The 13,861-nt window shown below is 40.0% G+C and overlaps 1 protein-coding gene across 3 annotated transcripts in view; it reads left to right on the top strand.

Annotated features, from left to right (window-relative positions):
- Positions 1-13,861, top strand: part of TMTC1 (transmembrane O-mannosyltransferase targeting cadherins 1) — a 259,957-nt gene that overhangs the window by 113,870 nt on the left and 132,226 nt on the right. For all 3 annotated transcript variants that reach the window (XM_078075832.1, XM_078075833.1, XM_078075831.1), the window contains 2 exons: positions 10,010-10,091; positions 12,445-12,548. In XM_078075832.1, coding sequence (XP_077931958.1) covers positions 10,010-10,091; positions 12,445-12,548 — 186 coding nt within the window. The remainder of the gene's footprint in view (positions 1-10,009; positions 10,092-12,444; positions 12,549-13,861) is intronic.

The raw sequence follows: 13,861 nt of genomic DNA, 5'->3' as shown, positions 1-13,861 counted from the left end.
GGGGAAGGCTGAGGGGAGAGGGAGCTAGCTGCCTGGGAGACCCCTTGCCTGTTTGTGGCTGAGCAAAAGGGAGACGGAAACAACATCTATTATATTTAGGGATATTCTACTGCTGTTCATGCTGTCATGGTTTCAGAGTTCAGTTTCACATTTCCTTATTCAGATTTCACACCCTTGACTCTGCCACGCTGAGGAGTGTCCCACGTACAGACGAAGGGCTGCCTGCGCTGTGTTTGCAGGGAGCCCTCGTTGTCCTGAGCAGCCCTCCGTGGTTGCCTGGGCACCTCTCCTGGCCCCGGTCGCCTGCCCTGCTCTTCCATCTTCTCTGACCCTCCGGGCCCAGGTCAAGTCTCCCGTGTTTCCCCGCAGCTTCTTCTCCTTTTCCAGCTCACGCTGACTTCTTCCTTCCCCGAACTCTTTTCGTCCTTCATCATGTGCACCCCTGCTTGGGGCAAGTGCAGCAAGCACAAAAAGGCCGTGTGGTGCAGCTTTGGGACGACAGGCTCGGGCACCTGAATGCATAGGCCCAGTTCCTGGTTCTGTTCACTATCAGCTTTGTGGTCCCAGGCAGGTTCATTCACTGCGATAGGCTTCAATTTCCGCTTCTATAAAACGAAGGTAGAAATAACACCTGCTTCTTACTTTTGTTGTTGTTGTGTGTGTTTAAAGAGCTAATATATGTGCTTAGGAGAGGTTCTGGCCCATGGCAAGCACTCAGTAAATGTTAGCTGTTATTTAAGTGTTAAATGTATGCTTTTCTTTCTTTCATATATTGTTTATAGGACCTAACTCAGTGCCCAGTATTTTGACAATTGAATATTGCTGTTGGAATAGCTTGTCATTTTTCATAGCGATGAAGTTGTAGCAGCCTTCCTGTTAATTTCCTAAATTGATCAGGTATATGTGGTATCCTGAATCATCATCCTTTTATTTATTTTTTTATAGTTTTTTTAATTTAAATTCAATTAATATATAGGGTATTATTAGTTTCAGAGGTAGAGTTCAGTGATTCATCAGTTGCATATAACACCCAGTGCTCATCACATCCTGTGCCCTCCTTAATGTCCATCACACAGTTACCCCATCCCCCCACCACCTCCCCTCCAGCAAACCTCAGTTTCCTGAGTTTAAGAGTCTCTTATGGTTTGTCTCCCTCTCTGGTTTCATCTTGTTTCATTTTCCCCTCCCTTCCCCTATGATCCTGTCTTGTTCTTCAAATTCCTCATATCAGTGAGATCATATGATACTTGTCTTTTTCTGATTGACTTATTTCACTTAGCATAATACCCTCTAGTTCCATCCACATTGTTGCAAATGGCAAGATTTCATTCCTTTTGATGGCTGCATAATATTCCATTGTATATATCTACCACATCTTCTTTATCCATTCATCTGTTGATGGACATCTAGGCTCTTTCCATAGTTTGGCTATTGTGGACATTGCTGCTGTAAACATCGGGGTGCACGTACCCCTTTGGATCACTACATTTGTATCTTTGGGGTAAGTACCCAGTAGTGCAATTGCTGGGTCGTAGGGTAGCTCTATTTCAACTTTTTGAGGAACCTCCATACTGTTTTCCAGAGTGGCTGCACCAGGTTGCATTCCCACAAACAGTGTAGGAGGGTTCCCCTTTCTCCTCATTCCTGCCAACATTGTCGTTTCCTGACTTGTTAATTTTAGCCATTCTGACTGGTGTGAGGTGGTATCTCGTTGTGGTTTTGATTTGTATTTCCCTGATTGCCAAGTGATATTGAGCATTTTTTCATGGAATCATCATTCTTTTAAACACATGTTAATGACGTGTTTGTACTTGAGTGTAGTGTTTGAAATTCAGGCAAAGGGAAGTTGAAGACAGATTTAGTTGGCAATGACAGAGAGATAGCAGAGCATTGGTGATCAAGGGTATAAGCTAGATTAACCTTCTGACCCCTTGCCTACTATCTATTGGGCCTTGGGGCAGGTTTTTTGACCCTTAATACTTTGGTTTCCCCATTTGTAAAATGAAGATTTTAATAGTGCACATCTTGTAGGAAGGTGCTAAGGATCTATATGTAGGAACTGCCTGGGGCACCGTAGGCATTTACTCAATGTCAGCTGTTTTATTGTTGTCATTGTTAACAGAATGTGTGTTTCCCCAGTTTACCTGGACAGTCCCAATACCAAATACTCTTTTTCACTAGCTGAATTGTATTTGAATTTATCAGTCCATATATTCCAATAAGAGGTTCAGAAAACATGATTAAGGTATCACTGGCTGTTTTTAATCTTCTTAGTGCAAAGGTTTACTTGTGTACCCACGCAGATGTGTTTTGCAAGTAGCAGTGATTTCATTTGCATGGGTTCCTTAGAGTCTCTGGTGTGCAAGAAGTTTGGACTGGTAGAAATAATGGGAAACCTGCAGCAAAGGCTGTTTGACAGTGTGGTTGGAGAGGAGATCACGTGATGCAACCAAAAGACATGGAATCAGCTATAAAACGTCTGAGTTCTGGTTTAGGAGGCACTGCTCACTAGGTCTAGATCTGTAATATGGGGATGGTGCTCTCTCTTCTGCCAAGGGCATATGGATCTTTCAAGGATTAAATATTAGACTGGACCGAAAAGCCCTTTGACATAGAAAAGGTCATACAAGGGCATAATATGTATATTCTTTTTTTCTTTTTCTTTTTTTTTTAAGATTTTATTTATTTATTTGACAGGGAGAGACACCACAAGAGAGGGAACACAAGCAGGGGGAGTGGGAGAGGGAGAAGTAGGCTTCCCGCCAAGCAGGGAGCCAGATGTAGGACTTGATCCCAGGACCCTTGGATCGTGACCTGAGCCGAAGGCAGACGCTTAACGACTGAGCCAACCAGGTGCCGCAATATGTATATTCTTGTAATGGCTTCTATTTTGGCAATTTAATATTCTGGTTAGTAGAAAGTTTTGAATGATACCAAATTAATGACCAATTAACACAAAATAGAAATGCATTAAGAAATCAGACTGCTAAATAAATGTAACAACACATACCTTTGTCACTTATCCCTACCATCAAGTCTCTCTACCTACTTGGACTAGAGACTCATCTATTTCTGAATCTGATATCTCAGAAACTTCCAGAATCACTGCTGCCTACCATTTCCCCATTGGGGCTGCTGGACCCTTTGCCCTTTGTTACGGACCTCACAGTAGTCGCAGTAACAACATCATTTAGTGCCACTTTCTACTGGAAATCACACTGGGTCATCACTGCCTGAAGCCCTTCACTGACTGTTCCTTGCTGTCCGAATAAAGTCCAAACTCCGCAGTGGGACATGAGGGTCACTGAGGTCCCTGCCTCCCTCTCCAGCTTCCCTGTCACCACTCTGCCAGTATTAGATCCCGCAGCTAGAATGAACTTTTATTTTCTTCATCTTGCTTGCCCGATCTCAATCCTAGGCCTCTGTACATGTGTCTTATTCCTTCTCTCCTTACCTAATTCACTTCTCATCTTCCTCAGGTGTCAGCTTCATTGTCACTCTTGGGGCATCCTTATCTGTCTCACTCTCTGTTCCTGCTTGCCTCTTCTCTCTGTGGGGCTGGCTGGCTGATGGGTTCACAGTACAGTGACACCCTCTCTGCCATGCACACACTCTCCTTTTGGCCATCTATTCTCACATAGAATTTCTGAATCAGCCCACAGTACGTGGAGCTTGCATTTCAACCTGCAGCAGCCACTACACACCTTAACCTTTAAAAGGATACTTCATAAAAGACCCTTCAAGGATTGTGCCCTGCCTCAGTTCATTCAGTTGTAGGAAAATCCTATACTAAAGGTTTTATTGTGGACTCATGCAAATGGAGGAAGATCCTGAAGATGAACTTTTATCATTTAATTCAGTAGAAATCACTGTGTTTCTACACATGCATGTAATAAATAATCCATGTTGAAAGTGTGCTAAATAAACCAGCTCTGTTTTACTTAAATGCTACAGAGAGTAGTGAATGCTTTGGATTTGGATTTATATCTCACCTCTGCCACTTGCCAGCTGCAAGATCCGAGTAAATTCTTCTTTCGGCCTCAATCACAAGATGGGGACAAGCATGGCTCCCAGGGTTGGTGTGGAATTGAATGAAATAAAAGTAAAGTGCAAAGCACAGCTAATGATGCACATGAAATGCATTAAGTATTCCCTATTATCAATGAATTGGAAAACTTTTCTGGGACTGTTAATGACAGACAAGGATGATATCACCAGAACTAAATTTTTTGCTGTAAAAGGAATAAAAATTGGGGCCTCTGACTAAATTCATTTTAGAAGGAATATAAATTAGACCACAGACTTAATGAATAAAGCCTGAACTCATTGACCTTTGATCTCGAAGGACCCCGATCTTCTGCAAATCAGTTAACATTTCTGGACTTTCATTTTTTTTTTCTTATGTGTAAAACTGCCTGAGCTATTCTGATCCCTTCCAATTCTAACTTTGATTTTCAGAATGGTTACAATAACTGAAATTATATTCCTCTATGCCTTCTCTGTCCTTATTTCCACATATTTCTTTGTAAATAACACACTGAGCTAAGTTTGAAGTTTCTGGAAGAAAAATTTACCATAGCCCCAGAATGGGGTATTGAAGGTCAATTGGGGTTTTTTGAATAGATAAAACTGAGAAATGCATCATTGTCTTCTTAGAATTGTTAGGTCCTTTCCTTCAGACTCTGCATTTGAATATCAAAGGAGACATCAAAGGTTGTCTCACTCCTCTTCAGAATGCCTTTGGTTATTAAGATTTAGATGAGGCACTTTATGAGTTCAAGGAGAATGCATTAAAGAAGAACCCAAAGACACTTAAATTTCTTTTTGTTGTTTTTGTTAAGCTTGTAATCTTTTCTAATGTGAGCTGTGTCTTGGTTACTTTGGTCAACTGAAAAAAAAAACAAACACCTTTTTTTTTGTGTGTGTTTCAAACAGAAGCAGATTCTTAAATTCCTATTCTAAAAAGCTCTGATTTTAATTTTTAAAAAAATTTTTGGTCATGGTATATGACTCTTTATTAATCCCCTTTATTACCTTGAAAGAACAGGAGAAATTAAATTAGTATGACTGGTGTTCTAGAAGGAGTTTTGTATATAGCTCATAGGAGTGGTAAAATTTTCCTTCTACCCTTTCAGCTTCTTTGGCTGGTCTGATTATTAAATTGGCATAGGATAGATTAACAGGAGAAAACAAATTTAATTTCATACGTACAGGAGCCGCATAAAAATATGAGACCCAAAGGCAAGTCAGGCTTCTCTGCCTCCCTGAGCTAAGGAATGGGGTAGGGGTCTGGGGCTTGCAAGCAGGGGAGGGTAATTCGCAGGACAACAGGAAGAGCAGATGTTCGGTAATTACAGATTTGCTCTGTCCTACAGATAAGTCAGTCATTCAGTTAAAAGTTGTTTCTGGTATAGCTTTCTCTCTGAGGCAGGCCCCCTCTTCTAAATTCTTTTAGGTAGTGAAGGGAGAGATCAAAGTTTTTCTTGACTCTGCTGGGTCTTGATTGCCTTTAGCTTAAAATAACCCACATGTCAAAGTGGTAGATTTTAGGGTCATGTATTCTGTGCCCCTTCAAGCTTTTTATAATTTATTGGTATAATGTTAAACAATATCAACTCTTTGTATCTGAGATGTTTGCCACAGAGCTAGTGTTAAGGCAAAAATTAACAGGTTTTTATAGATCCTGAGAAGGGCTAGAAAGTATAATATAACATCTTCATTTAAACCAGCAGAATTTAAGGTTAAGATAGTACCATCTGAGTGGTTTTCCTCCTCCAGCTTGCTGTCTACCTCCCAAACTGAGCATTCTTATTTTGCACCCCGGTCTAGCACTGGAGGATAAGGAACACACAGAAAAAAAAGGGCGGGGGGAGGGTGAGGGTTGAGTGGAGGCAGAAAAATATTTTAAAAATTTTATTAGGGCAGGTAGCATTTATTGATCATTGTGTTATATATATCAGTTACCCACTGACACAATAATTCTGTGTCAACAAAGCCAGTGGCTTAAAATAATGAGCATTTATTTAACACTCAAGATTACGGTGGGTGATTCAGAGTAGCTGGTTGTCCTTGTCTCAGCCAGACCTTATATGGGATTTGATGACTGAGAAGCTGTGGAGGTGAACTTCAGGAAGTCACATTCAGCTCTGAATATTTGAACACAATCAACTGAGAAGGTGGATGTTAATAGAAAATTTGATGTCAGAAAAACAGAGTATTGGGTGTGGCGGAGCACAGGTTAGGGAATCTACTTTGGATAATCTTGATCTGTTGTTTGCCTAAAATCAGAAATTGTTAAAAATGCAGAGTTTGACAATGCCAACACCCCAAACTAATGTTAAAATATTTTTTTAATGTTCAACTGCAAATTATGAAGGGTCCACTCAAGTGTGTGGGGGGGATCGATCAACTAACATTTGCTTCCTCCTAATCCCTTAACATTTCTTTTTAAAATTTTCCGGTTTCTCTCTGTTTTTCTTCACTTGTCATTTATGATGTCATCCTTTGGTGAGAACATCCAAGAATCACAGCATTTTAGACCTGAAACCATTGAGTTCAACTCTCATTGATAAAAGAAGAAAACAGAACTCTTAGAGACTTGTTACAAGCCATAAAACCAATGCTGTGGAAGCACAGGAATAGAACCCTTGGCTCCTATTCTAGTGGGTTCCTCAGTGCTTTGGTTTGGTTGTTGGAATGTTCTCTGGCTTCACAGGGAAAACAGTGGAGACTTTGCCTGAAATTGAAAATTATCAGTGATGGCATTTGCATAATGCCTTGTTTAAAAGGCACATACATATAGGGGCGCCTGGGTGGCTCAGTCGGTTAAGCGTCTGTCTTCGGCTCAGGTCATGATCCCAGGGTCCTGGGATCGAGCCCCACATCGGGCTCTCTGCTTGGCGGGGAACCTGCTCCTCCCGCTCCCCCTGTTTGTGCTGTCTCTCTCTCTCTCTCTGTCAAATGACTAAATTTAAAAAAATTAAAAGCTAAAAGGCACTTATAGATACTTTAGCTTGTGATTGAAATGAATAGCTGAGAGAGAATAGCTAAATATTCTAGTTTTTTGGTCTCTTCCTTTGTAAAAAAGGAATTCTATTTTTCCACATGGAATTGTTATAAGTGGTTAATAACTACAATTTAATTACTTAGATTTGTGTCTGGCACATATTAATTATTTGGTATTTTTATTCTGTGTGTTAATACTAATAATGTTTTTGTTGTTCAGTTCTACTTTACAGACTGTACATATTCCACTATCTGATTTTAATATGAGTGGGGGAGGAGGAAGGGGTACAGACAGTTCAGCCCTGCAGTGCTTCCTGTGTGAGCTTAGGAATCTCAGCCCGTAACCTAGTGTTTACCAAAACAGGGGCCATATCATTTTGACTTATTTTCTCTTTTAATATTGGTCAACAACTAGAAATAGAAATCTTGAAAGAGGTCATTTTTCAACCACTGCTCTCTCTATCATTTTAGGCTTTCATGGCTTTGGGATGCTACATTTTAAGAGCAAATTATTTGGCGTCTGAAGGAGCTTATTAACTTCTTGAGGAAATGGAATTTGTTGTGGAGGAAGAATTTCTAAACAAAGGGATACTTTGTAAATATCACTCCCTGAAATAACCCTCATAGTAAGCTTTCAGTGAAACAAAATGCAGACTTTAGGAATTTACCTAAGTTTAACATTGAACAAAATCCTAAACCCTTGGTTTGTTGTTCTATAGAGAGGACACCACTTCTGATGTTTTCCACTGTGTTAAAATAAACCAGCAATGGAGGGAACCTGAGAAGTGAAGCTTCCAAAAGCAGACCAACTCAAGAAGCGCTTTTTCATTCCGACCTATTGCAATTTCAGGCCTCCCCAACACTTTTCCTTCCCACACTGCTATTCCCTTCCTGCTACCACTTATCTTGCTTCCTGGAAAGGAATAGCAGAAATATCCAGGGTTGATCTTTGTTGAGTCATCCTGAAAATGATAGTAATAGTGGAGGCAGAGCTGAGGGAAGCCACTTAGCAGTGCTTTAACCTTTTGGGAATCATAGATCCAGTTCACACTGAAGGTCAGAGCTAAGGATTTTGCTTCAGAGATGTACACAGATATATACATAAAATCTTGTGTACTGATTCAGGAAGTGATGCCTCTTTTGGGACATTAGTGATGCACCTGCGTTGTGAGAGCTGACAGTATCCCTGGCCTTCCTCCTTGTCAAGCTTGAGAGCTAAGGAACGGTTTAAGAGCAGTGCTTGGGGATGGATCCAGTCCAGATTTTGCTAAAAGCAGACTCATGTGTTTTTGAGCTCACCTCATTTTCTCCACTCATTAAAAACTCTGAAAGGTCAGATCCACAGCTGTTTATGAACCAGGAAGAGGAAAAGGGAGGCAAGAAGAGAAACCTGCCTCTGAGTGACATTGTTGCCTCCTTATACAGTGCCATTTGGACACATTTAATTGTTGCAAAACAGAGCAACCATATATATTTTATAAGCAGTCATCAAGATGGACGCTTCTTTGTGGTATGAACCCTCTGAGGCCTTACAAAGGGATCTCTCTCCAGTAAAATACTCCCATTGTGTAAAGAGACCTCATTCAAGTGCAAATTTTAAGAGATTCCTGAAGAAATCCTTTGAGGAGAAATTAAATTGAATAGAGTAAAAGAAAAAAAATGGAAAAGGGTAGGGAAAGTAAGGATGAGATGGCAAATGCTTGCTGCATTACATGATTCAATTTGATTTGTTTCCTTCACTTCGTAGTTTAAAACACAGAAGTTTGCATGTAGGTGAAAATGACGTGCTTTAGGTTTTTGCGTGGAGTTGTTAATAGCTTTCTCTTGCTTCTCTTTCATTGTCTTTATTTTTTTTAAATTATTTACATATTTATTTGAGAGAGAGAGAGAGAGTGAGAGAGAGAGAGCATGAGTGGGGTGAGGGGCAGAGGGAGAAGCAGACTCCCTACTGAGCAGGGAGCCCAAGGAACCCCGGGACTCCCGGATCATGACCTGAGCCAAAGGCAGATGCTTAACCAACTAAGCCACCAGGCACCCCCATTGTCTTTATTAAAGCCATGTGCCTCATATGCAGAAATATGGGGCTCCTACTTTGTACAAGTGAGTGAGCTGTGGCAGACACAGCATCCACATAAGTTCCTGCCCCTCTAGAAGTTGACATTCTTGTAACCTAGTTTGGTTCCTGAGGCCATAGGCAGGTGAGAAAATTGCCCACTGCATATTGGTGAGCTCTGATCCCACCAATGATGCTTACTAACTTTGTTAGCTTGGGTAAATTTCTTAACCTTGGGTGACTTGGATCCTTTTTTTTTCAGGGGTAAGATATTTGTGAGATAGGGCACCTGGGTGGCTCAGTGGGTTAAGTGTCTGAATCTTGATTTCAGTTCAGATCATGATCTCAGGGTCATGGGATCGAGCCCCATTTTGAGCTCTGTGCTCAACTGGGAGTCTGTTTGGGATTCTCTCCCTCTGCCCCCCTCCTCTCTAAAATAAATAAATAAATCTTTTAAAAAAAGATATTTGAGATATTTTGTAGATTGAAGACATAGTACCTCTCAAATTAAATATAGTAGGTAAACTCTTACTTTGCTTCTGATCATCCCTTTGACCAGTGTAACCATACAGTTGCCAGAAGGCCTGGGTTATTTGGCGTAGATGGGGTAGTAATATTCATAGCTAAGAGTGCTAGATCCTGCTCCATATATTATTTCATTTTTTTCTCACAGTGTTTCTGTGGAGTAGGTCCTACTATTATCCCCCCCCTTTTTTTTGTAAGTGAGAAAAATAAATGGGCAAAGAAGTTAAGAAACTTGCCCCTGGTCTTCCAGACAGGAAGCAGCTGGGGGACTAAAACCCAGGTGGTCTGGCTCCAGGAGCCATGCTCTTAGCTCTGATCCTTTCTAGCCTTTTTTCGAGCTACAGCTATTCACAGTGAATGGAGAACATTATGTGTGGTGGACTCTAACACTTATTTAAGATTTTTTCCCTCTCTCTCCTATTTCAGGTATCTGACAGCAAGGAACAATAGAAATTTCCTGCTTACCATGAGGCCATTCTTAAAAAGGGCCACTTTGGTCATAAGTTATGTAAGTATATATATGCTTCTGAAATATCTGATAAGGAATATTTTACTTTTACTTGGCTCAGAGGCATGATCCAGATTATTTAATAGAATCAGCAATAGATTCTAACAACACAATCTTAGGATCAAAGAGTTTACATGCCGTGAATGTTAACAAAGCTTCGGAAGGTATGTATGAAAGCCTTCTAGGAGTATGAACTCGGTGACACAGACAGTGTTAACTATAATATTTTATGAGTACCTTTCAAGGCGCTGATCCTGAGGTGTCTCAGCAGCACAAACCTAGCTATATCAGTTATGTATTGCTGCACAACAAACCACCCCCAAATGTGGTAGCTTAAAACAACCACCACATATATTTGCCCTGAATGCTTTAGTTGGGCAGCATCGAGCTAGGTGGTTCTAATGCTCCTCATGATTTTTGACTGGGGTTACACAAGCAGCTTCCTGTAGCTGTCAGCTGGGCTCATTGTCTGTCTGTGGTATCTCATTCCCTAGGGTCTCTCCCTGTGGCCACTCTCTAGCAGGGTAGCCAGGACTTCCTTAAAACATGGCCGCTGGGTTCAAAAGCATGAACCAGAAGTTGCAGGACCTCTCAAGGGGGTAGGCCCAGAACTGACACAGTGTACCTGCTACCACTTTCTGTTGGTCAGTGCAAGTCACAAGACCAACTCAGTCTTAAGAGGAGGGGCAGTTGGCCTCCTTCTTGATGGGAAGAGCAGAATGCACATGCAAAGGGAGGCGGCATTCTTGGTCGCCATCTTTGGTGACTGGCACATTAATCACTTTCTTACATTGTTGGGTTCAGGAATTCCAGATTAGGAGACCAGTCTCTTATGCTGTTGCTGTTCCCCGTAAATTTGGAGAGGAAACTTATAAAAAGTGTTTGAATTGTAATGTCACCAATTAACGTGATTTTTTTTTCTTGACCCTAAAACACGTTTGTGGAAGAAGAGTATGCAAAAACTGAATGAGGGTGGAGAGCCTTGACTGGACAATCTCAACAAAAGGGACAAAATATTTCTCTAAAGTATTCCCCAGTATCTTTGCATAAAATTAGGATGATTCATCACTGGTTTCAGAAGTGATTTATTTTCTTAGAATTGTATGGGAATGCAAGTAATTTAACATCATTGCTGTGATGAAAGTTGTCAATTATTAATCCTTCTGTTTTTTTAAAAATTTATTCTCAAAGCCCTTTCGACTATTTATCTTCCTATTCTTTTTTTTTTTTAATTATCACAGCCTTTTTCCTCTACATGGTATTTTAGGGAATTTATATTCTTTCGGGATACTTTTCCTATTACTTTCATAGTTGATATTTTCCATTATAATGTCTTTAAGAATTTAAATTCAGTTTGAGCAGGACGTTGTGTGAGCGTTAAGATGATTTTCAGTTGCTGCCTGGGCATTGTTTACTGTTGATAAGCCTTGGCTAACACCATACATTTATTTTCAGTTTTTGGATTTGAGGTTATTTATATAAAAGATACTTATAAAGGAAGTCCGTGATATTTATGGAGAAAAAATCCAGTCTTAACTATCTCCAAAATTAATCCTTTAGCTTTTTATTTAAGCAAAGGTTTCCCTCTGACTTTAATAAAAACAATGTAATTGGTCCTATTGAAATGAGAATCACCTGGAAGGCCTGTGTGGGTGAACACCCTTATAAACAAAACTCATCCCCACAGAAATGTCTCTGCTTCTGGTTTTCTTATTCACCTTAGCAACAGGATAGCGCTATTTAGTGATAGAATTCCAGTGGGTGACACAAAAGCTGTTCCTGGGATTTGTTGAAATAACCCTTCATGAATGTTCTGCTTCAGGGCATTCAAGGGTGGGAGCACTTCAAGTGTGTTTATTCAGAACACAGCAGTATTATTTATTGTACTTTAAATTAACTTTCATGGGGCTGTGTAAATGGAATGGTTAAGAATGTGGTTGGACAGTGACATGGGCTCACCTCCTGGATCTTGCAGTTTATTAGCTGTGGGGTTCTGGGTAAGTTACCTCTAAGCCTCAGCTTTCTCATCTACCTCTGGGGGTGGGGGTTGCTGTGAGGCTGCAGGTGAGATGGAAAAGCCTTTAGCACAGTGGATAACAGCTGGTAAATGCTTGATACTGACAGCTGTATTTAAGAATTTGCTTGTCTTTCCCTCAACACCTTCATTGTTTATACTCTTCTCCCTACCCAGCTGTTTTCCATCTTGCCTCATCTTGAATGTTAGGATTTTATAGAAATGCTCACAATGGAACAAAACAAGACATTTATAAAGCATCTGCAAGTGTCCTCCAGAAAGGTGGGGCTTATGCCCAACAAGCAATGATTTTCTTACCAAATTTTCTTTTCTTTGAAGGTGATTGTTGTTTTGTACTTCCGTCTGTGGATCATGGGAGGATCTATGCCCCTTTTTTCAGAGCAGGATAATCCAGCTTCATTTTCGCCTTACATTCTTACGAGGTCAGTAAATGTAATTTTTCTTTTTTAGCCTAACATGGTATTTATTAGATTGTTTTAAAATTCTTAAATGATAGTTTGCCTTTGCATTTTAAGGAAAGGAGGGTTGTATTCTGTCCAGGGTGTGGGGAAAAAAGAAACTACTATTCATACATTTGGAATTCTTCTCAACTGGTGGTGCTGTTTTGCCAGGCTTATTGCTATTCTCATATTGGTATGCATTTGCTTATCCAACAGGTATTTTACTGAGCACTTATTATCAATAATAAATACCTACTGAGTGGCAAGTGTTATAGAACAATGCACAGAGAAGTGTATAGAGGTTGATTGAGCATTAAAACTATTTGTAAAATCAGTGAAGATGTTGAAAGTGGAAAACAGAAATGAATAATTTTTGCTAAGATACAGCTCATTTTATCATACTATTTGTCCTTAGAGATTTAGAGATATTGGATCAAGTAGTGATGTCGATCAATGGATCTGGTTCATTGAGATGGTTTTTAATTCCTTATCTGTTCCATCTGCTGTGATGTCCTGCTAAGGCTTTCAGATATAGTTGTATTTGACCATTTTAATAACTTTTCTTCAGGCTATATTGTTGCAGGGCGCCTGGGTGGCTCAGTCGGTTAAGTGTCTACCTTTGGGTCAGGTCGTGATCTCAGTGTCCTGGGATTGAGCCCTGCTTCGGGCTCCCTGCTCAGTGGGCAGTCTGCTTCTCCCTCTCCCTCTGCCTCCTACCCGCCCCCCCCCCGCTCATGCTCTGTCTCTGTCTCTCTCAAATAAATAAATACAACCTTTTTTTTAAAAAAAGGATGTATTGTTCCTATTATGTTTAAATATTCAGATGCACTGTTCTTAAGTTTTTATAGTTTTATATATACTTTTTAGCATTTAATATCATTTTCATAATAGTGTCCTTCACTTTTTTGTGTTTGCAGACATAATAAATCTTAAATTAAACCTTGTTCTACTGCCCATTTTTATTTTGGCTTACTTGTATCTCTTAAGGACAACACATTGTTGGATTTTTTGTTTCTATGCCAGGCAGTGATCTTTGCTTTATTTGACTCATTTATTTTATGTTTTAACTGCTACATTTCTCTTTTCTTTGCCTTGTATGTTTTTCTTTATTGTTCCTAGTCTTTTCTTCCTTTTTTTTTTTAAAGGCAATTTCCCTTTCAAAAAAGATAACTTCAAATTTGATTAACCCATTTCTACAAAAATATCATGGCACAATTGTTTGCATTACTTCTGACATATATTTCTGTTAAAGAATCTTGACTGTGCCCTCAGAAATCATATGATATCCAGCCTCT

Source organism: Halichoerus grypus, chromosome 6 (assembly GCF_964656455.1).
Source record: "Halichoerus grypus chromosome 6, mHalGry1.hap1.1, whole genome shotgun sequence".
Taxonomy (NCBI): domain Eukaryota; kingdom Metazoa; phylum Chordata; class Mammalia; order Carnivora; family Phocidae; genus Halichoerus; species Halichoerus grypus.
This window is presented reverse-complemented; position numbering and strand designations above follow the sequence as displayed.